Genomic DNA, 22,076 nt, shown 5'->3' with positions numbered 1-22,076 from the left:
TTGGCGGAGACATCCGGGTCCTGCGAAATGCCGGTACTCGGAGCGGAAAGGGTTTTGCCTAAAGTGCGAGCGGTGAAGGCATACAAACCAGGGGTCGAGCGAGCGGAGCGGAGAGGACTATCGATGCGAGCTGCGAGGGTCTTGATCTAGGTAGCGTTGGCGTAGTGGTAGCATGGTAAGTGCCCTGTGGAGAACACGCGACACGTGCGGAGGCCCGTTTGTCTACCATGTACTAACATGAAGGTATACCGTGGAACGGTACGGAACGGTTAGCATATTGGCCTCTCATGACTCGTAGCGGTTCCGAGACACATTTGGACGCTTCCAACACTCGTATTGCCAATATGCCAATCGTGTGCTTCAAACAGGAAGACACGAACTGCCGGTATACAGTAAGATCGATGGGCTCCTCCGCAACGGTCGTCTACGTCCCCATGAGTCTTAGGCGAGAGATTATGATGCGTAGTCGGGCCCCATCCGTGGGTGACGTGCATGCGCAATGCTAAAAACTTCCAGTATGGTAACGAGTACATAACAGTAATTCCTGGAGACAATTAAACTGGATCTGTATGTACTACCACACAGATAAGGCAGAGCTGGAGTAATAGAAAGATGACAAGATTTAGGTGGGGGGAAGCAACGCCATGCAGCCATTGGCCGTCCCTTCCTCCCTTATCTCTCGGCTGTACGTAAGATAGAAAGAACGACGGGTGCTAAGCCGCATCCAGCTTACGACCAAGGAGCATCCGTGCACAGTGCATCTCCAAAGTCGTCCCGAGCACATGTGCCACAAAAGACACCCACAGCGCGCTCTCCAGAAACACACTCCAACATATACAAACAACGATCCCCCATGATGCGCCAGTTTTCTCCCCACACATAGTCCCAGGTCGCCCAGTCCAAGACTCTAGCAGATCCCGCTCTATCCGCTCGCCTTGGTCCACCCTCCACGTCTTTGTAAACCTTCAATGACGACGCGAACCATCAATCACCTCATTCTTCTCACTGCCGTCACGGGTAACTTAGGGCCTTAGCCGGTTGTTCCTCTTTTCCTCGATTGGATTACCCGGCTTACTGCATTTGCTTTATCTTTTCCGGGACATACCACATATCCACCGAGTGACCTGTCTATCTATCGCCCACGCGATAAGACTTGTCACGTACCCTGCTTCCGATAGCTAGATACTTGCATCCTGATCCGGAAACCGGAATCTAGCCAACGGGCCGCATTCTATTATAGTCTTATCGCCAGCGAGCAATGACGGCAGTAGCAATGCAACAGCCCGCTATGGGCCCGCGTCCTGTTGTCTCAATTGCACCAGCCCGTCCTCGCACCATACACAAGTCTCCACCAGGCAAGGAGACTTTGAGCAAGCCTACCTCGAACAACGGCTCTGTATCTAACATCCGCTCACGGAGGGAACGCCCTTGTGACGCGTGCAGAAGGAGGAAAAGCCGCTGTGTGATACACGAGGGTGCTGCGCTGTGCGTCTTGTGCGAGTTTCACAAGCAAGAGTGTACGTTTGTACAAAGCCCACTGCCACGCAAGAGGAAAGTTGTCGACGGCGAGAAGAAGGACTCGCCCAACAACACCAAGAAGAGGTATGTCCAGCCGTCAAGGCTGCGTCACCAACGCGACCTTGTCACGTGCTCACGTGTTACTCTCACTTGTGATTTACTCTGATGAGCGATGCGACTGCTTCCATGCATCTCCGTTGCATATTGCATCATGCCGCTGAATGGGCTGGCTGATACGTCGTAGATCTGTCGACTCTGACCCCCCGCCGCTAGCACTCTCAACGCCCACCATCACAGCAACTGCGCCGAGTCCCCCACCCCTAGCACCTCCCCCTCAACTATCGCAACTAGCGACCCTCCACTTGCCTCAACTTGGAGAGACGCTGGGCCTGCAACGCCGCCAACATAGCAGGTATATCGGTCTGAGTTCCCCCTTCGACTCGCTGCTCATTGGTCTCTCCCAATTCGATACCCGTAACGAGTCTACATTCGACCTTGGCACACTGCGAAGGGTAAACGATCATGAATGTTTCATTATGCTGCCTGACGAGAACACACAAGACTTCGCCGGCGAGTCTGAGGCTCTGAGCCAGGTCGAGCAGCTCGTGCACCCCCATGGTCCTGCTCTATTAGATCTGTACTTCCAAGTAGTACACCCGAATTACCCCATCATACAGAAGCACTTGTTCGTCGAGAGGTATCGCAATGGCGATCGCAGTTTTTCGCCAGCTCTCTTAGCCGGCATGTATATTTTGGCGCTCAACTGGTGGACCCTCAATCCCAAACTAGCAAACTACTCCAAGCCCGATGCATCCCGATTAGAGACTATTGCCATGAAGGCACTGACACTGGCCATGGAGCGACCAAAACTGTCAACTGTACAGGCAGGTTTGTTGCTGCTTCAACGTCCAGAAGCAGATTCGTGGAGTTTGACGACACAGTTGGTAGCCATTGGCCAAGAATTAGGACTTCACCTAGACTGCTCATCGTGGTCCGTACCCCTTTGGGAGCGTGGTCTGCGGAAGCGTATCGCGTGGGCGTTGTATATGCAAGACAAATGGAGTTCGCTCATCCACGGTCGACCATCGCACATATTCAACGCAAACTGGGCAGTGAAGCCTATTACGGAGGAAGACTTCGTCGAAGAGGGAGACGGATATGACACACGACAAGAAGAGACTGAAGACGAGCAAACAGACAATCACCGAGGCCGGATACTCTTCGCTCAGATGATTGGGTTAACTCAGATCATGGCAGAAGTCATGGACACTTTCTACACCCAGACGGCTATCCAAGATTTCGCCAATGCTGGGAAAAAGTCGACCGACATGATTCTTGCACGTGCTAAGCCTGTACAAATCAAGCTTCGTCAGTGGCACGAAAAACTGCCAGCGGAGGTCAAGATGACCGTGCCCGAGAAAGGGAAGCTCACGTCAACGGGATATCTGCACCTTGCATACTTCGCAACGGAGATTACACTCCATCGCCGCATTGTACAGTCGCTTGACTCCACGGTCCGGGACTCGTATGGCCTCTTCATGTGCCGCAACGCAGCAAAGACTCGCTTGATTTCTGCGATGGACTTTGTCAATCGACTCAAGCCAGAACACTTGCAGTCCTTCTGGTTTTTCGCATCAAAGGTCAACTTCACTCTGATCGGTACCTTTGGGTCGTTGTTGTGGGCGACAGCACCCGCCAAGGAAGAAGCCGAGTTCTACAAGCTACGACTATCGGAGTATCGCTGGACCCTCTCCGTTTCTTCGAAGCGCGCTGATTTCCTTGATTACGCCGTCTCCATGTTGGATGCAAGCCGTGCCATGCTAAACAACTTGGCGGAAAAGCCTACTCTCGCAGAGCAGCAAGTCAGCAACGCCGGCGTGCCACCAGCGGCGCCTCCGAGACAGTACTCGTCCTTTTCGAACATGGGGCCGCCACAAAACCCCAATGGGGCAGGAAGATACGAACACGAAGACATCGACATGGAAGACGACAATGACCTCAGGCGGATGTCGTCGGGCGAAAGCTTCGAAGGTTTCAACGACGAGTCGCAGTATGGTGGTAGTCGGCCGCCAACGGCTGGCAACTCGCCTCGCTCACAGTGAGGTAACGATCTACGTATGTTTTACGAATTTGGCGACATGTGGCTTTTTGATTGGGATTTCCCGGGATAGATAATTCAAGTTACAAGCGATCAGGCGATATGTCTTTGACGGATCGTGGGCGTTATATAGGGGCACACACACATGTGCTTGCGCTAGAATGGCGCCATATCGCGACACATGATATCCTTCGGCACACATGGGGCCTGTATTTCCTTTTTCAGTAATGACTGGTCATGAATCGATGACTTATACTAGCCTAGACCACTGCTTTGGGTGTGTTGTATGGGCGCTCTGGATCGACGATTGATAGTGCTGTCTTGAGTAATGACAGCGCAGGCGAAGTCAGCCCTTTTGCTACAATAGTACACTTTACCGTCAAAAACAAAGTTCCGAAACATATACGCGTATGCGCTAGTGTGACAATACTCCGGGCCGGCTTTGAGCTGTCACCGCATTTCCGATATTTAGATGTGGGTGGACGTGTAGTGCCTGTAGTTGTCTGGAGAGCCTGAGTAGGTTGCGATGCGGGCAGCGTGTGGGACCCCGCCGCCCTACACCCATAAACGGCCTTTCCATTCTCTCGCCTTCCATCCTAGTGAATTGCTTCTGTTCTACGTAGCTAATTAGCTGCACAGTTCGACGCACATGATCTATGTTGTGTTAGAGAGTACTCTTACGAATGTTCTCAGCCCATCACAACCGGTGTGAGATTGCGAACGCGTGTAACTGTTCTGAATCGTGGGCGTGACGGGCGCCTCATCTGGGCTTGCGGCCCCCAAAATACGTGACCATCACAAACCTCCCACCTTCTCAGCTCATCACATCTAAAGCCACTGGAAGTCGAGACGCTTATCTGGCCGCGAAAAGAAACATGTGCGGCCGCTTGCGCTTCCTCCCGCTACGAACGTGCCAGTGCCACTCTGCGGGGCCGTCAGCCGCAACTTGGGATGCGGGATATACTCCAAACGATATTGTCGGTCAAGGCCGAACATGAGTCGATCTTTTGCGGTGTGAGATCTCTCGTAGAGACACAGTGAGATGGCAGTGCTGCCTCATGGTCTGCATGGCTTTTTCTGTGGCTTGCTTTTAGTAGTGCTTACCCCTTTCACGTTACATACAGCATCTGATCTCAGCTGGTGGACTTCGACAATTCAGCCAGCCATTATACGAGACTTGAGTCCTCTGAATCGTTGCATCTATACTTACGTGAAGTGTCTATATAGACGTCCAATCTGCATGTGTTTTTATCGACATCTTATCCATTTCTGCTTTCTCAATCTGCTTCCTCATCATGGCTGATGATAAGCCCTGGTGCCGAAGGCTCGTCGTCTGCTGCGACGGCACCTGGCAGTCCAGCGTTACCAGCAAGGCAAACGTCCCGTCCAATGTCACCAAGCTCTGCCGCCTCATTGCCCGTACCGGCTCAGACCGATACGACCCAACGAAGAAGTTCCACCAGATTGTCTATTACGATTCCGGTATAGGAACTGGAGATTTGAGCCATTCGGAAGCCAGTCGACAGGGCGGAACTGGCGCAGGTCTCGCGGAGAATGTCATTGAGGCTTACAACTTCATTGTGCAGAACTACTTGCCAGGCGATGAGATCTTCTGCTTTGGCTTCTCGAGGGGCGCCTATACCGCACGTGCAGTTGCCGGATTAGTGTCTGATATTGGTGTCATCTCACCAGTCAACATGCAGCTTTTCCCGGAACTGTACAGTCTGTACATGAAGACTGAAGTGGGCGTGGACTTCCGGGACTCGGATGGGTGGAAGTGTTTCACGGAAGGCAAGCTCAGTGAACATGGAGAGGAATTATTGCGTCAGGGCAAGACATTGGAGGAGCTGAAGGAGCTCTCTGAAAAGAGTGTTGATAAGAAGCAAGGGGCAGAGGTTTGGACGATTCGGCCGCATGGGGATCTTGCGGTAAGTCAAGAGAGCAGGAAAGTGACGGTTGTTGGTGTCTGGGACACTGTTGGTGCTTTGGGAATACCGGACGTCGTTGGCCTGAACTTCTCTCGTGAGAGGGCACAGTATGCTTTCCACAACGTCAAGTTGACCGAAAGTAAGTTCTCATGTCTCGTTATGTATGACTCTTACTAACCATCCAATAGATATTGAGCATGCGTTCCAAGCACTAGCAATGGACGAACGGCGCGAAGCTTTTCGTCCGACTCTGTGGTATATCCCATGCGATGTCATCAATGACAAGACGAAGAAAACGCCTGATCTGAAGCAAGTCTGGGTATGCAAGCCAGTTGCAAGGTGTATGGAATGATTCTAACGAGCTCATAGTTCCCAGGCGTCCACACAAACTGCGGAGGTGGCTCGCAAGACGCATTGGAGGACATGAAGGAAGATGCAGAGAGTAAGCATCACTCTACCAATTCCATTATCAATGCTGACATTGTTACCCAGACATCGCTACAGCAACGTTCTGCTGGATGCTCCAAGTCATCGCTCCCTACCTTTCCATCGACCGAAAGGCCTTCGACGACTACATGGAGCAATATCAGCGCTGGCTCTACCGCATCCGTTACGCCTGCACCTACCACCACGCCGGGCAGATTGAGAAATACGCCAGCTATCTCCCTACACTGCCTGCGCTCCCTTTTAGCAGCTACTTCAGTCCTGCACCCAAGTCACCCCGCCCCAAACCGCCACCACACACGCACGATCTGAACCTGGGCTGGGGCCTTGGACCAATCGTCGATTCATACGGCGGCATCTACAAATACAACTACGGCAGCATCTCCAAATTCAGCGGCGCGCGCATGCGTACTCCAGGCTACGAAGAGGGAGAACTATACCTCGAGGACGAGAAAACACACAAATGGTCGTTGAAATGGTCGCCGCTCAGAGATGAGGGCCACACAAACGAGTACATCCACCCTCTTGCCTACTACCGCCGACTCGTTCTGCCCGTCCAGGACCCACACTCGCCCATTAAAGACTGGAAGCGCGGATGCTGGAAAGATGAGGCGGACGGTAAGGTGCGATACTGGTGGTACAAGAACGAAGCCGAGATTGTGAATGCTTTGCCCGAGTGGGCTGTCTTGCCTGAGCGCGATGTGTTCAACTTTGAGCGACACTGGTACAACAAGTGTGACAAGACTTCAGCTCTAGAGAAGTTGGCGGAAGTAGACGGATTTGGCCCTGGAAAGGACTTTTTCGAAGTGTTGGATAAGAAGATTGATTTTGGGCCTGACTGGGCGGAACAGAATAGTTACAGTTCGACAAACCTTCAGCCGGAGAAGTATGTTATGAAGGGTAAGCGCGCTGCAGGCAAAAAATAGACTTATCAAATGATGATATTCATGGAGTTAGTCCCGTTTGCAAAAAGACGACCCACCCTTTGCCTTAAGATGAGAGAGCTATAAGACAAAAAAGAAAGCAAAAAATGGACGGGCAGGTGATCGAAACCTGGACCTTCCGCATGCTTCGTGGAGGATGCAAAGCGGACGCTCTACCACTGAGCCACACGCCCAGTAGATGTATCTTACGTAAGATGAGAGAAGGATAAACTCATCATAATATATACTACAGTCAATATCAGTTGGGATGAGGCCTTGAAGCGCTGTGGTACCATGACGTCTAGCCTGATTTCGGCTTGTGGGCCTTTAGTCAATTCGAGAGGGGCTAAACGTGGCTTGCGGGATATACCAAGTTCCACAGCCACACCCTTGGCGCATCCCGGCGAACCACGTCGTCAGCTTCCCCGAACACCAATACGCATTGTCTCAGGCAAGAACACGTTTTCACATCTGTCACGATCGCATCTACTCATAAATCACGTCTTCGCGATCTCTTCCGTGTCCACCTACATTGAATGCCCTCAATCGACCGCGCGTCCACGCATTTCCTGGCATAAAGCTCCCAGCTCACCAAACAAACACGACCGCAACCGCAACAACCACCACGATGGGGTCATTAGGCACCTACTTTCTGGACGTCGTCTATTCTTTCACAAACTGCATGGTCTGCTTCCCGAGTTCACCACACCTCAAAATCAACAGCCGGAGTTTCAAGATACTGCGGTTGCTGGGCGAGGTAAGCTTCCTTATCTAAGTGATTATGCGCAATGGACTGATCGCGATGAAGGGTGGCTTTTCCTACGTCTACCTCGTTCAAGACAATTCAAATCAACAGCTTCTCGCCCTCAAGAAGATACGATGTCCATTTGGTCAGGAGAGCGTCAGTCTGGCGTTGAAAGAGGTCGAAGCATATGCACTCTTCTCGCCACACCCAAACATCATACACTCGATCGACTACTCCGTTGAGACTGATAAATCCGATGCGTCTGCGAAGACAGTATACATCCTACTCCCATACTACCGCCGCGGTAACCTACAAGACATGATCAATGCGAACCTAGTCAATCACACAAAGTTCCCAGAGCGGAGACTGATGGTGCTGTTCCTCGGCGTATGTAAAGCGCTCAAGGCGATGCATCAGTACAAGGTCAAGGGCGGCCCTGGTGGCACACGGAGCCAACAGAAGGCGAAGAAGGTACGAGGAGAGGCGAAGCGAGCGGACGCAGAAGCTGCTGCAAGCATGGAGATGCGCCCGAGTAGGAGGAATCGCGACCAGGAGGATGATGATGAGCAAGAGGCGGAAGGTCTACTGGAAGAGTCCGAGGTCACAGCGGCGCAAGACGGCATCGCGCCCGGTGGAGAGAGGGCTTATGCGCACAGAGATATTAAGCCAGGTATGCATTCACGCTCGCCCAATCCCTATGGAGTAGCAAGACTAACAGAATCAGGCAACATCATGATCGATGACGACGGCCAGACACCCATCCTAATGGACCTTGGTTCGCTTGCACCTTCTCCGACGCCTATAACTTCTCGTTCTCTCGCGCTGCAAGTCCAAGATACAGCTGCCGAACACTCAACTATGCCCTACCGCGCCCCAGAACTCTTCGACGTGAAAACTGGTTCTGTCATTGATACCAAGGTCGACATCTGGTCTCTCGGCTGCACATTATATGCTTGTCTAGTCGGCAAGAGTCCTTTTGAGGCAAGATCGGATGAAACAGGTGGTAGTCTGAGCATATGTGTGCTTGGTGGTGACTGGAGGTTCCCGGATGAAGGTATACAGAGGGGCAAGCAAAAGGCCAACCCCGATGACGCCATCACAGAAAGCGTGAAGGAGGTGGTTAGACAGTGCTTAAAATTGGAGCCAAGTGAGCGACCGGATGTTGATCAGCTCATCAGCATTGTCGAGGGCGTGCTGAGAGAGCTTCCAGAGGATGGTTCTGAGGAGTGAATGCTGAGCTTCAAGTAAAGCCTCTTAACGGGTCCCGGGCTTATCTGTACGATCACCTTTTTTTCCTTACAATGTGTGAGAGTTTCTGGGAAGTTGACAATCATTGTCCTTGATTGGTGCGGAGCATCAAAATATACCCTTTTACATTCTGGTTACATTCTGGCTTGGACAAATTGCACGTTTTCATGTTCTCAAGCTGGTTCCACGCTCCACCGCGCCTCAGTGCCTTACATATATTTACGCCCTCTTCTCTAGCTGTCTCCTCAGAATTACTTATGTACCGTGCACAGAAATCTTCTAGAAACGATTATAAAATCCTGGGCCTTTCCGTTCTCGACGCTTCCCCTTCTAGCAAACTACGTCACGGGGCACTCAGTACTCTTGGCACGAGTATGTTCTTTCCCTTTTTCTCCAAGCCGCATAAACAATGCCTGAGCCGTTGCTTGCTGCATCACCTTGATTGTTATTTATCACAACAAAGCGCGAGGATGAAATGCAAAAGCTTGGCGCAATGCCCATCAAAGTCATCTCCGTCACCTCATCGGAGCAACCTTCCAACTCAACCCATCATCTACTCCAAAACCATGTCTACGCTAGGACACGGCACGCGCCGCCAACCTGAGCGTATTGCAAAGACACAAGCAGCCAGAGAGCAAATGAGCACGCGAACACTCCAAAAAGGCGTGCTTGGTGCCACACCGAACAGCCACTACCTCGCAATGTAAGTGCCCTATCATCATATCACGAAACATTCTAATCAAATACGATAGAGCCCAAAAAATGTCGAAACATCCATGCTGCTGTGTCTACCCGCAGAGATCCGGAACAGAATATGGACTCACGTTGTCTCCGTCGACAAAGTCTACATTGGCAAAGTGTTCTACGACGAGCCGATCGACGAGTACCCCGAAGCCAGCATATTACGAGTCTGCAGACAGATACACGCTGAAATCTGCTTGATGGCTTACACCGTCAATGTGTTCTGGTTCTACGAACATGCGCCTTTTAAAGCGTGGTTGAAACGCAGATTGCCGGCGCAGAAGGCTGCTGTGAGGAGGATCCAGATTTTTTGCAACGGCTGGGAGAAGAGTCCTTTGAGATCATTTACGCGCCTAGAGTCTGTGACCGTGTCGTGCGTTTGTGATGGTATGTGTCCTGTGGATCCTGAGAGGGTGGGGGCTATCAAGAATGAACTGAAGAGGATATGGGGAAGGGGTGATCTCGAAATCATTATTGATTCATGCGTATTCCCCCTTGATGATTCTGATGATTCGCTTCTTTCTAGGTAACTTCGAGATATTTCCGCCAATGGTGCATATTGTGTTTAGCATACCATTGATAGCTATGTAGCAAGAAGTCCAAATACGAAATAACAAAGGTACGGGCACACAGTAATGAGCTGTTCCAGTTCGATGATAATTTTTCTCAGCCTGGTTTGTTGTTGTGGGCGACCCGATTACTCGCTACCAGATATTGACTCTCATCCTGAACCCATCCTCCGTTTCCCGCCACAATATTTTCCTTTCTCCAGAGTTGATTGAAATAACACACATAACTGCAGGAAGTCATGGCACCAAAACCGACGTCAGATCTTGCCCTACTCCTAAGGAGATATTCCAAGCCATACCCAAGCAAGGCATAATACCCAACGCGCTACTTAAAGTCTTCATAGCTCGCATCATGCACGATGTAAAACACTTCTTCGCCACTGTCCGCATGACAGTCCGCGACATACGGAATCGTATCTTCTACCCCCGAAAAGTGCGCTACCTCGCCAACGGCCTAATGGACGCTACACCACTCAGCCCTACAGAAATAGCCCTGTACGTCCTCGCCCCTCTCGCACACAACCCCCTCCCAACCCATCTTTCCTAACTCACTCCCAGCACCCACCGAAACGCCCTAACCTCCCCTCTCCTGCGTCTACCCCCCGAGCTCCGAAACAAAATATACACATACGTAATATACGACTGCCTAGCCTACATCACCTCAGGCCAACCCACCGCCTCCCTCAACCTCCAACTCGTATGCCGCAACACATACAAAGAAAGCCGTCTGTTGACGTTTTCGCTAAACCATTTCTGGTACTACTCTTGCCCCTTTCCCCGGGGGCTAAACACGGATATCGCGGTTCTGCGGAAGAGGCTGTTGCCCGTGCAGTTGCGGGCGATTGAGATAGTGGTGGTGGATAGTATGATGATGAGGAATAGGTTGCGGTGGATGTATTTTAGGGGGGTGGAGTTTGAATTGGGGTTTTTGAAGGGGTTGGGTGGGTTGAGGGAGGTGGTTATTAGGTCGGTGGGGTTTGCTGATTCGGTCAGGATGAGGAAGGGGAGGGAGAAGTTGGAGAAGATCATGAGGGAGGAGTTGGGGGAACGGGTTCGGTTGGGGTTTTTGCGTTGATGGGTATATGGTTATAAAGGTATATGTAAGTGATGTCAATGCTTAGCAGCAGGTTTTTTCAACGCAGTTTCGTTGTAGCAACAATATAAGCAAGCAGTTAAGGTACTATCCCTGTACTTGAATGTATGGTTATAATAGAGGATGTTCGTTATGAGCTTTCGAGCTCCTAATTTTTCACTTGGATCTGTTCAGGTTGAATAAGATGGTATCCTTGGTCATCGAAGAAGAATTGAAGATGATTAGCATGTTAATAGATAGAGGGAAGAAAGGTGCTCGACAGCGAGATATATGCTGTAAATGTTGTTATGTGGTAGATACGACAAAAGCTGTTATATGCGTTTGGGTGGAACAATCAAAGAACTTGCACCTCACGGACGATATTAAGATGAGGAGATTCAAAGGCTACTCTTGATTACAACTCCACTCCATGCTGTAGATACATCAGAAACCTCTGCTCCTGCTCCTACGCTCGCATTGCGCATCTATACAAAATATACACCGACTGCAACCTCTCACTACTGCGCGACTAGTAAGCACCTAGCTCCACCACCCCACATCGATACACGCACTCGCTCACTCACTGAATTACGATCTGATTCACCGGTACCACACATTACCGCACGAGGAGCGCAAGTGCAAAGCACGCTCCTAACGCAAGGAAATAATTTCTCTCACAGTTTAGAATGAAACGCACAGTGCAGAGGAAGAAGATAAAAAAAAGAAAATCTTGGGGCTGCGATGATGCGCTAGCCGCGTGGTATCAAACACACTGAAAAAAAAGACCATCAGGACTGCAGGAGTCGAAGTCGTCAAACACGCTCGAAAGAAGTATCATCGGGCTCCATGAGTCCGACGCAAGAAAGTAAAACAGAAAAAACCACCCATAATCACAATGTGTGACAACTACACATGCAATGAAAGATGTAACGGAAGATCTGACTGAAGGTCCAACGCACATGGCAATGGCGTGAACAAGCGTTCCTCCACGCAATAGTCATATGCGTAGAACTAGGCGCTGGCCTCGTGATGATTTCGGTTGCTTCGCAGCTCGACTCAAGTGCGTGAGTCGACCGTTGTGTCGCCAGTGTGGAAGTTTCTCGTCGTAGACTCTTCGCTTTAAGTTCCCATTAGAATCGCGAATTGTGGTATTAGAAGTCGAATGAGTAGTAGGCCGAACTACTCAGTGGCCTTTCTGTATTTTGGGGCCTGGGTGCAGGTTGTGCGCCAGTCTGCGAAGATGAAGGACCCGCGGTAATCTGATCAAGCTGAATGTCCTCGCCTATATTGCCGGAGCTCTGGGGCGTGACAGGGTCCCGAATAGTTGCTCCGGTGGCACGCGTCCTACGTTGCCTAGCCGGTCGCTGTTGTACGATGTCGGGGCAGGGGAATAGCCTTGCGACCTTTTGCGGAACCATTCGACGACTATGCCAATGACCACAAGCAGGAATGTGAGTAGGAGAGCAATAGCGAGACCAATGAGGACAATGGCCCAGAGCGCGAGGTGCTTGTTCGCCTGTCTGAAGAATGAATTAGGGTTCTCCACGAAAATGGAAGACAAGCTCCCTGGCTCTGTTTCACCATCCTGGCCCTTGGTGGCCAGCAGGAATGGCATCAGGGAAGTGCCGTCGAAAAGTGCAGCAGAAGCCGTACCAAATGTAGTGATGTTAATCTGACCCATGAGCAGGAGATCTTGGTTGGCGTCGATGATGTTGGAATCCGCGTGGTCCTCAGACAAGGTGAGCACTTGGATACCGCGGATGTCGGTCTGGCGGCCGAAGATAGATTCGTCGGCAGATACCCACTTGCTACCATCAAATCGTTGCAGGAAAGTCTTGCCATCACTGCCCTGACCGGCAGCCCAGAACTGGTCTCCTTCCCTGTTCGCAATAGTGAGGGCAGTGACTGGCCCAGGAAGACCACTGGCACCGGGGATCTCTGTGAACTGGTTGCTGGTCGAGTCGAATGTCATGATCCTGGTCTGATTGTTACCTGAGGTGAGGTTGCCGACGATGAGTAACTTGGTATCGCCAACCCAGGTCAGAGAAGTAACCTTGCCGATCAAGCCGTTGCCGGGGGCAGTCCACTGGTTACGATCGGTGTTCCATATGCACATGGCAGCACAGCTCAAGGCTCCGGCAGACTGGAATTGACCAGCCACGTAAACGTCCTTGGACTTTGGTCGTGGCGCGATAGCGTTCACCGTGACGTTCACACCCTGAAGCGGCGGCGGCTGAACGCTAGTGAAAGCGTCTTTGGTGAGGTCATAGGCGACGATACCAGCAATACGATCATTCCTGAGTCGGCCGCTGATCATACCACCGGCGTACAAGATGTTGTTCAACACAGCAACGGCCGCAAAAGTAGAATTAGCATCCAGCTCGTCGTCAAAGCCAGTAATCTTGTTAGAGTCATTGCCATCAATAATGATGACGTTGGTGATGTTCCGCTTGTCTGCACCCGTGGTGGCGAAATGACCAGCAAGGATAGTCTTGTTGAGACCGTTCTCCTTGTAAAAGGTACCAGTGCGGACTCCAGTGGTGTTCAAGTTCTCTCCGTCAATGATGGCTCTCTTGCGAGTAGAGGTTTGTTGCTGTTGTGCCTCGATCTTGACAGGGAATGCATGGAGTGACAAGCCATTTCCATCCTCTAGCTCAGCAGTACCACTTGCAAGAAGAGCACCAGAAGATACTGATCCACCGTACCAAGGATCGCTTCCTGGAACGTTGGTGAATGTCATCAGTCGACCCGACATGGCGAGAGAGTGAAACTCGAGGTTATGCAGCCAGTTAGCACGAGAAGGGACCCAGACTGCGAAGTCATTGACACTCGTGCTGGGGTTGTTGCCAAACGCGTTCACACGGCTAAAGAAGCCGCTGACAGCGAGAACATCTTCAGGGGTGTTTTCCGTGATGTTGAGCGTGAACGGTACCAGGTAGAGAACGACACCATCAACACCAGCTCCAAGAGGCCGCCATTCGTTGTTAGAGAAGGCAGCAACTCCACCAAGACCGGAGACGCTGTTATCTGCTGTATTGGTGAAGTTACCACCAACATATAGCGTGCTGTCGTTGTGGAACAGGGTCATGACCTGGTTGTTCAGTCCTTTGCCAGGAAGGGCAGTAGGCCCCCTGGCGCCCTGTCGGATGGAGAAGATGTTGTTGCGATCATCAGTGCTGTTGAAAGATCCGCCAACGTACAGGGTTTGGTCACCACTAGCGATGCTAGTGACGAGAGCCTTCTCCCGAGGCCTAAGGCTGGCACCAGCAGCGTTGATGACTGAATCAGAAAGGTTGTCTGCGTCCACTGTTTTTCCGGGCTGGAATTCGAAAAGGCCATTCAGGTTGCCAGAGGTAGCTTTCAGAAGAGTGAAGCGCACCCTCTGTGCGACAACAGTCAAGGGGCCAGGTCCCTGTCCGGCTGATGGTTGAAGGATGACTTGCGGGCGGAAGGCCTTGGTGGCATCGATGAAGCCGTTGTAGACTTCATCGTACTTGTCGAAGTTGTTTGTTTGCCAGAGCTCGTGGCTCTGGCTTTCACCGTTCATGACTGCTGTTACATTTACTCGACCGCGGGTACCACATGTGCCATCGCCCTGACATCCAGGCGTATAGATGGTGACCGAGTAATTACCAGACTGTCTGACATCAGGGAGGAATGATACACTTGTCGAAGTGGTGTCGATAGGGCTACCCTGCAGGACAGTCGTGAGGTACTCAGAGAAGCTCTGTTGTGATGGTGTAACTTCCCATGAGCCAGTCGTAGTCGATGTCGACCTTGACGCCGTAGGGCCGCAGTTTTGAGGTTCATTGAAGTCATTAACTGCATACGAGTACATAGCTGCAGAGGTTAGTATTGCCAAGCAGGAACAGGTAAATCGATGCAGTCACTTACCATCCTGGAAAAGCTGGATGCCGTTAAGACCAGCACCGGCGCCCCACCAGTCTGAGATGTCGAGCCTGAAAGCGTTCATTCCGACGACGTTGACAAAGGTAAAGTCCTGGGCGGTAGTGTTGCCCTCTGGCAGGGGGCATTTGGCATCACAAAAGGCCTTTCGTCCACTGGTTGGGTCGGTATAAGTCAAGTTCAAGATGCCACCGTCTGGAAGTGCTGTGAAGCGGAAGGTCTTGCTGCCACGGCCCTGGAAATTCGTGTTGAAAATCCTCAAGCTGGTTGGCTCGAAACCGAAGCCAAAGTTGGCTCTCCAAAATCCAGGTGAGCGATCTGCCAACAGCCAGGTAGAGCCGGGGCCCTGGGTTGTGAAGTCGGGCTTGCAGGCAATGCTCTTGGGATCTGATAAGCCATCGAGACCGGAACTGGTCTGAGCTGTGATATCCGCGTTGGAAATGGGAATGGTCTGGGTGTTGTTCTCGCTAGCCGCAGTCGACGCGTTTCCGCCCAAGCCATTGAACTCTCCACCGAATATTATGTTGTTATTAGAAGCTCGGGTGATGGAGTGCACAGGACCATTAAAGCCATTGAATGACAGTGATTTCCAGCCGTCCTTCCACAGGAGCGCGTTGGTCGAATTGGCGCCCGAGAGGCTTCCTCCAACATAGACCTGACCACCGTCTCTATCACAGTAGAGGGCATTGATGGAGCCAGTGAGGCCTTCGACGGCCTGGACATTACCATTGGCGGGGTCAAGCAGCGCAATACCTCCGGGCGTGGGCATGTCGCCAACTCCAGTAAAGTTTCCTGCAAACACTACTCGTTCGGCGCCATTGACTTGCAGAGAACACATGGCCTTGATGTCGGCATCGGTGACGTTGATTGTCGCAAAGACGCCATTGGGATAGCGGGAAAGCAGTGCGCCGTTGCGGCCGGGGTACTGTTGGCTTTGACCTTCATACTGGTATAATGATATTGAGTCGAAGTCTCCAGTGAAAGCTATCCTGCCTAGGTCGTCTAGGTTGAGATTAGGGCTTGGAACCTGCTTGAACGTGTATGCAGTTGTTTGCGAGGCCACCAGCAGTGAGAGGGCGAGCTTGCCAGCCGCGGTGCGCAGAAGGGCAGCGAAAGACTCCTTCATGGCAGCGATGGGTAGCAAGGTCGGTGGAAATAATAGTGTATCGTATACGAGTGTCGAGAGCGATTGTTATGAAGGAGGGTGAGGCACGGTAGGCATGGAGACGAGCGGACGGACGGGCGTCGTGGACGGGGCGGAAGGTGCAGGTTGCGCAGGGTAGTCGCGATTGTTGTTGGATTGGGTGAGCTGGACGTAAGCAGCGAGCAGCTTCCCGTTGAGATGGCGTCACGGGCGGTGAGCGTGGCGAGGGCGCGCGCAGGGCCGTTGGGGAAGGACGTTATTAGGTAGAGACAGCAGGTACGACGGGCTTGCGTGTCGGTCGCAGCTGCAATCCAAGGCTTTCGCGGGCGAGGAGCGGCCGGGGCAGTGTTTCTTGGCGCACGGTGAAAGCGTGTGTGTGATTGTGGTAGGGGGGTATATTAGGTGCCGTGTGCAGCGGCGTTTGGTGTGGTTTGTGGTTTTCTGGCTTCTGAAACGAATGACTGAGGTGAGGGATACGCGTTGGAAGAGAGGGTGTATGGGCGCCGCCTTCCCGTTGTGACACTGCTTTTGGGAGAGAGTCTTGCCCGAGAAGCCGTCGACCGCGTCAAAGGGGCGTCTGGGACCAGAGCTGCGACCGCAAAACTGTCGGGCCCGGATGCGCTGATGCTGCTGACGGACGCCGTGGGCCGAGTTGGCCGAGCGACGTCGTCTGATTGGTGTGGAATGCACTCTAGTGAGCACTAGGCCTAGAGCCTGCAGTAGCGCGCCTGTGAACGGGCGACGGTGAATGTCAATTCGATCAATTCGATGGCACCAACACGCCTAGAAATCAAATTCCCCTCCGCTTCGACAATCCTGTGCTGCAAGCCTCGCCACGCTGGTCGTCTGGGAGAACCGTTGGCAGCGAAAAATAAAGACGACTTGGCCTTTGTCTCTCTCCCGTGCCGAGCCACACGCCCCCTTTACCCATGATAAGTAATGTCCGCTACATAGCCGCTGCAGGGCAGTGCATCCAAATGTACCGTACCTTGCCCGCTACAACTCCCGTCTTCTTTGTGGCCGGGGTAGTACCACGCTCTTTAAAACGCTTTGTACGCCTGCACCCGCCCGTCTCTTTCTTGACATCATGCCACCCGTCTCGTATTCATGTCACGATGAGCTCACATCGCACCTTTCGAGTCTCGCCTCCAGCACCCTTGCGGCGCGGCATTGAAGCCTGAGGCCACATCTGAACCCCACCTGCAACATCGGCCCATGGTGATTGTACCAATTTCCGCCTTGCTCCATGTTGACACTATCGCTACGTCGCAATCTTGCCAGTCCAACAAAGTCACTGCAATCAGTGCGCTACGCCATCGCAATCAATCAATGTCATCCCCGCTATATCAAAGTGCGGTTGATCGCCGTCATGACCTGTCAAAATCGTGACGCAACGCCGCCGTCTCGGCTCTCTTGCAAGCCCTGCCCGTATCGCTGTCACGCCCGTTGACAGCGTGTTTCACAATGCATCCTGGCCGCTTCCAAGGCCCAACCGTCGATGCCTAGCCTCGTCTCAGCGGAACCAGAACTGTACAGTTCCGCCCATGTCCGGCCCGCGTGCACCAAAATAGCCACGAGGTGCGTCGTCTAATGTATGTGCTGATTGCACCAGACGCGAGGCGCGGAAACTGTGGCGTTCGCGCTGCAAAACATCGTGACTGTGCATTCATGCGCAAGCAAGCCAAATGTTGCCATGGTTGCGAGCCGCACGGCGAATGAAGCAAATAAAGAATGAGAATCTATACATTACTATACTACCATAACCTAGTTCCAATATGCCATCTACCATCACGTCTTTTCTATATCCAAGCTGGCTCCCAGCGCCACGCTGATGCCGTAAAAGATCTCATCGTCCCACCATACATCTAGCCTCATGCGACCGGCTGTTTCTTCTCCACATCGGCAACCCTATCCTTATCGACAAATCCCATCTCCGTCTCGTTTTCCATGTTCATATCGTAAGCCTCAATGAACCAGCTGCCAAGCAAGGCCACAGCGCTGAACGCCAACATAACAATCCATATGTACTTGAGCGCGTCCGTGTAACTTTCCCTGAGTTGTTCCTTCATCTCTCCGGCAGGCATATCCCGGATGATTCCGACTAGACCCGCAGCGTCTCGGGAGTACTCGCCCGCCATATCAGCGAGGAGGGGAAAAGTAAGCATCTTCTTTCTCATCTGGTTCTGAAAGATGACACCGCCAATGGCGACACCCAGCGTTTGACCAAAGGCGCGAAGAAAAGAAAACATGTTCGCAGCGTAGGCCTGGTCTTTGGCAGTCGCCGAAGCTTGCACTGCCAAAGCCATAGCTGGGAACAGCACGCCCGTTCCGATGCCGCCCACTAGGTTCAGGAAAATCCACGAGACAGTGGAAGTATTGGGTTTGAGGAGGATCAAGACGCCCATGCCCAACGTGGTGATCACCCATCCGGCGCGGTTTGCCCACCGGTATTTACCCGTTACGGCAATGGCAATGCCTGTTGCAATGGAAGCTGGTGCAACAGTGAACGTCCATGGGAACACTGCGACTCCTGAGAGTATAGGACCATATCCCTTCACGGCCTGAAAATATAAAGGCAGATAGTAGAGAATACTCCACAGGATGAGGCCGTGGATGACTGTAGAAGTGTAGAGTATTGCGGCCGACTTGGTCTTGAATACCGAGGTGCGAATGAGCGGGTTGGGGGCAAAGAACTCGATGTATGCAATGAATGCAATCAAGCCTGCAGCAGAGAGGATGAGGGGCACAAGCGTATGCCAGGAATCCCAGGCATATTGAACTCCGCCCCAAGTGACAGGTATCAAAAAGCCAGTCATGGAAGCGACGAACAGTATCATGCCAATCCAGTCGACTTGTCGGAGCTTGCTAAGGAAGGCGCCGTGTTTCTGATTGAGCTGGAGGAAGATTGTAATCATAATAGCACCAATGGCGAGGAAGGGTAGATTGATGTAGAAAACCCAACGCCAGCTAACTTTCTCTGCGAAGCCACCACCTAAGGACCATTAGCAATAATCCCACCATCATAGGGCATGTTACTCACCAAGTAGAGGCCCTGTAACAGTACCAAGTGCCCACATGACGCCGAAGACGCTGAGCCAATTTCCTCGCTCACGCAGAGGCACAGTATCGACGATGACCATTTCAGTCAAACATAGTATGCCGCCACCTCCGATACCCTGGATAGATCGGCCAACTAGGATCACAGTGAAGTTCTCAGCCAGGCCGGGTACGATCGATCCGATTAGGAAGAAAACCAGGCTGATGTATATCAAGGACTTCCTTCCGAAAATATGTGAAAAGGATCCGAGGATGGGTTGAAAAACAGTAGAGGTTAGCAAAAAGGCAGTCCCGCTCCAGAAAGCCTCGATCGCAGTTCCGCCTAGTGCTTTGGCCATGACCTAAACCATGTCAGTATATTCAAAGAGCTCTAATGTTTATGGACATACTGGAAGTGCGACTGATATCGAAGTAGCGTCTAGTGCAGCCATGAGTGTTATGATGCAAAGACTGCCAAAAGCAGCCAGGAAGCGCCATCCTGGTTTAAACTTCTCGGGGCTAGGTGCTTTGACGTTCTCTGCTGTTGCATCGCCCAACGGCCACGATTGGGGTGCTTCTGGCTTGGAATCGACCATGGTGGACTGCGATAAAGGGGATGGCATTTTGACTTAGGCTGTGAATAAGGTACGACTGAAGCTGGAATATATACTGAGGGTGTATGCAATGCTGACGTTATATTGCTTGTGTTGTTACACTTTCCAGCCTAAGTGTTGCTTGTTGGGCTGAGTATTTGTTTTGCTACCAGAGAGACATCATTTCAAGATATACATGCTCCATGTTCAGGCTGCTGGACCTGACAATCGGACTAGGGAGTTGTTCATCCGACATGGTTGCAGAACAAAGGGACGCCTTTTCCACTGTGGGACAACATTCGATCCAAAATCCCGTCACACGATTCTGTGAGCGCAGGAATAAGCTCACGTCTTGGTACGTAGGGCTGCAATGCGCGAAGTGATGACGGCGAAGTAACATTGTAGCTTACGTTAGTTAAGCCTTCAGCCCACGTTACACCGCCCAGCTGCTCCAAATTCGTCAGATTTGCCAACAACAATCTGCATCAAGTACGCCGTCGGAGCTTCACATGGAAAACGCTACCAGGGCGTAAACATACTGCATGTGTGCGATACTGATCGCCGAATCATGTAGCGTTGAGGCGGGGAGTTGTTCATCCGATGCTGGCACGCCTGAAATGCCGGACTTCGTGGTCGCCCCGGTTGGCCTCTACTTAGACCGCTGCCTAGGATTGTGGCTTTTGTGTTATCAACAGCGGCTGCAGAACGGTGAAAAATGCACATGTTATTACAAGTGTGATGCAATGCAAACAGTCGAGACGGACCAAACACAGTAAGTCCGGAACGTGGAGGCTTGGCGCTACCGGAAAACGATGCGTGGTTAGCCCAGCAACGCTTTCATTCACTAGCTTTGCATGTGTTTACTTTTTTTTTCAAACCAGTCGTGCATGAAACTTACCGTAAATTCTGTGGGTAATAAAGAATCTCTGTGCTAGTTGCATGTGGACTTGGAAGGCACGTGACTGGAAGCTAGCTGAGTATCAATACATGTAACCCATCGATAAGCCTGGAAAACAATCATGTTGCTGTTGTTGAAAGCAGAGAACAAATTATTAAAATTGTATGGCGACACGTTCTTTGGACGTTGTTGCCAGGCTCCATATGACCGTTCGCGTCTTACATTCCAGGACCAGACTTCGACCTTTGTTCCCAGCAAGACAGTCCGAAGCGGCTCCGCTTTCGTCAGTCGCCACGTGCCATCCCCAATGGCACTTTTCTTTATTTGGTAAGATTCTAGAAGCATTTTAGGACAGATACAGCAATCCGACTCTCTACAACTGCTTGCGACAGTAAAGGTACTAGTTTGTAAGGGTGGTATTAAGGGTAACTATTGGAGGTACACTCATAAGGTGCGTCTCTAAGTGAAAAGACACACTATCGCGATACAGGTTCACAGTCCAGACACGCAGAGGTTCTTCTTGCCTATTACACACTCGCTCGTGCTAGCTGCTGTCACAGAGATAGCAGGGAAGATAGGTGCACGTAATGGGTATATTCACTACGTGTGGCTAGAAGAATTAGGTCAGGCTATAGACAGGACGTAGCTTAAACAGCTACAATGTGAGCGGGTTTTGCAGGTTTTTTCGAAGACGCCGAGTGTGCTAGGGAGCACCCGCCATATTTGTAGCTAATTATCGCCGAGCGGATTCTTAATGTTCTTCTTGTATTATTATTAATATTATATTTCCATTAGAGTCCTGTATCAGTCGGTGACTATGTAGGACTTTGGCTAAGCCGTTCTATGTATGATGGTCGTTGTGGAGTTTCTATGGGTCTTGTACAATTTGGGTGGTGTTTTGCGTACTCCAATTTCAGAGCTAGTCTTCCATTGGCGCGGGGGCTAAAGAGCAGTGTGGTGAATAGAAAGAGATGTAGCAGCGATGTTCTTCTTGTAGCCAGCGCTATAAAAGCTACTCTCCTAACAGTTATATCAACCACAGTAGCAATCACAAAGGCCAGTCGGATTCACCCATGATGATTGCAACGTCTTAACATGGCACTATTTAGAATATTAGCTATCCTAATAGTATAATATAGAATAGCTATGTAACTTACTCGGTCGCACTGCTTTTGACACTGTATACGCTCATCGGGATGGCAATTTCCTGGAG

The 22,076-nt window shown here is 51.4% G+C and overlaps 8 protein-coding genes across 8 annotated transcripts; 6 read left to right on the top strand and 2 right to left on the bottom strand.

Annotated features, from left to right (window-relative positions):
- Positions 1-1,258: 1,258 nt before the first annotated feature.
- On the top strand, positions 1,259-3,620 carry PtrM4_137750 (nitrogen regulatory protein OTam; the record flags this gene model as incomplete). Its single annotated transcript, XM_001938173.2, has 2 exons — positions 1,259-1,602; positions 1,763-3,620. 2 exons carry the CDS (start codon positions 1,259-1,261, stop codon positions 3,618-3,620), a joined length of 2,202 nt encoding a protein of 733 aa, XP_001938208.2.
- Positions 3,621-4,911: 1,291 nt separating this feature from the next.
- On the top strand, positions 4,912-6,300 carry PtrM4_137740 (DUF2235 multi-domain protein; the record flags this gene model as incomplete). Its single annotated transcript, XM_066109354.1, has 3 exons — positions 4,912-5,683; positions 5,733-5,863; positions 5,914-6,300. 3 exons carry the CDS (start codon positions 4,912-4,914, stop codon positions 6,298-6,300), a joined length of 1,290 nt encoding a protein of 429 aa, XP_065960276.1.
- A 92-nt stretch (positions 6,301-6,392) lies between these two features.
- On the top strand, positions 6,393-6,914 carry PtrM4_137730 (uncharacterized protein; the record flags this gene model as incomplete). The annotated part of the gene is made up of 1 exon (XM_066109353.1): positions 6,393-6,914. One exon carries the CDS (start codon positions 6,393-6,395, stop codon positions 6,912-6,914), a length of 522 nt encoding a protein of 173 aa, XP_065960275.1.
- Positions 6,915-7,539: 625 nt separating this feature from the next.
- Positions 7,540-8,886, top strand: PtrM4_137720 (SPS1, Serine-threonine protein kinase; the record flags this gene model as incomplete). Its single annotated transcript, XM_066109352.1, has 3 exons — positions 7,540-7,668; positions 7,720-8,326; positions 8,381-8,886. The coding sequence occupies 3 exons, from the start codon at positions 7,540-7,542 to the stop codon at positions 8,884-8,886; spliced, it is 1,242 nt and encodes a 413-aa protein (XP_065960274.1).
- A 584-nt stretch (positions 8,887-9,470) lies between these two features.
- PtrM4_137710 (uncharacterized protein) lies at positions 9,471-10,078 on the top strand (the record flags this gene model as incomplete). Its single annotated transcript, XM_066109351.1, has 3 exons — positions 9,471-9,607; positions 9,659-10,032; positions 10,074-10,078. The coding sequence occupies 3 exons, from the start codon at positions 9,471-9,473 to the stop codon at positions 10,076-10,078; spliced, it is 516 nt and encodes a 171-aa protein (XP_065960273.1).
- Positions 10,079-10,566: 488 nt separating this feature from the next.
- PtrM4_137700 (Amelin multi-domain protein) lies at positions 10,567-10,761 on the top strand (the record flags this gene model as incomplete). Its single annotated transcript, XM_066109350.1, has 1 exon — positions 10,567-10,761. The coding sequence occupies one exon, from the start codon at positions 10,567-10,569 to the stop codon at positions 10,759-10,761; it is 195 nt and encodes a 64-aa protein (XP_065960272.1).
- A 1,676-nt stretch (positions 10,762-12,437) lies between these two features.
- On the bottom strand, positions 12,438-16,318 carry PtrM4_137690 (Rax2 domain containing protein; the record flags this gene model as incomplete). The annotated part of the gene is made up of 3 exons (XM_066109349.1): positions 12,438-12,584; positions 12,635-15,126; positions 15,181-16,318. 3 exons carry the CDS (start codon positions 16,316-16,318, stop codon positions 12,438-12,440), a joined length of 3,777 nt encoding a protein of 1,258 aa, XP_065960271.1.
- A 1,889-nt stretch (positions 16,319-18,207) lies between these two features.
- PtrM4_137680 (ProP, Permease major facilitator superfamily) lies at positions 18,208-19,968 on the bottom strand (the record flags this gene model as incomplete). The annotated part of the gene is made up of 3 exons (XM_001938178.2): positions 18,208-19,328; positions 19,377-19,734; positions 19,783-19,968. The coding sequence occupies 3 exons, from the start codon at positions 19,966-19,968 to the stop codon at positions 18,208-18,210; spliced, it is 1,665 nt and encodes a 554-aa protein (XP_001938213.1).
- Positions 19,969-22,076: the final 2,108 nt, after the last annotated feature.

Source organism: Pyrenophora tritici-repentis, chromosome 8 (assembly GCF_003171515.1).
Source record: "Pyrenophora tritici-repentis strain M4 chromosome 8, whole genome shotgun sequence".
Taxonomy (NCBI): domain Eukaryota; kingdom Fungi; phylum Ascomycota; class Dothideomycetes; order Pleosporales; family Pleosporaceae; genus Pyrenophora; species Pyrenophora tritici-repentis.
Note: the sequence above shows the minus strand (reverse complement) of the source record. Positions and strands in the feature narration are given on the sequence as shown.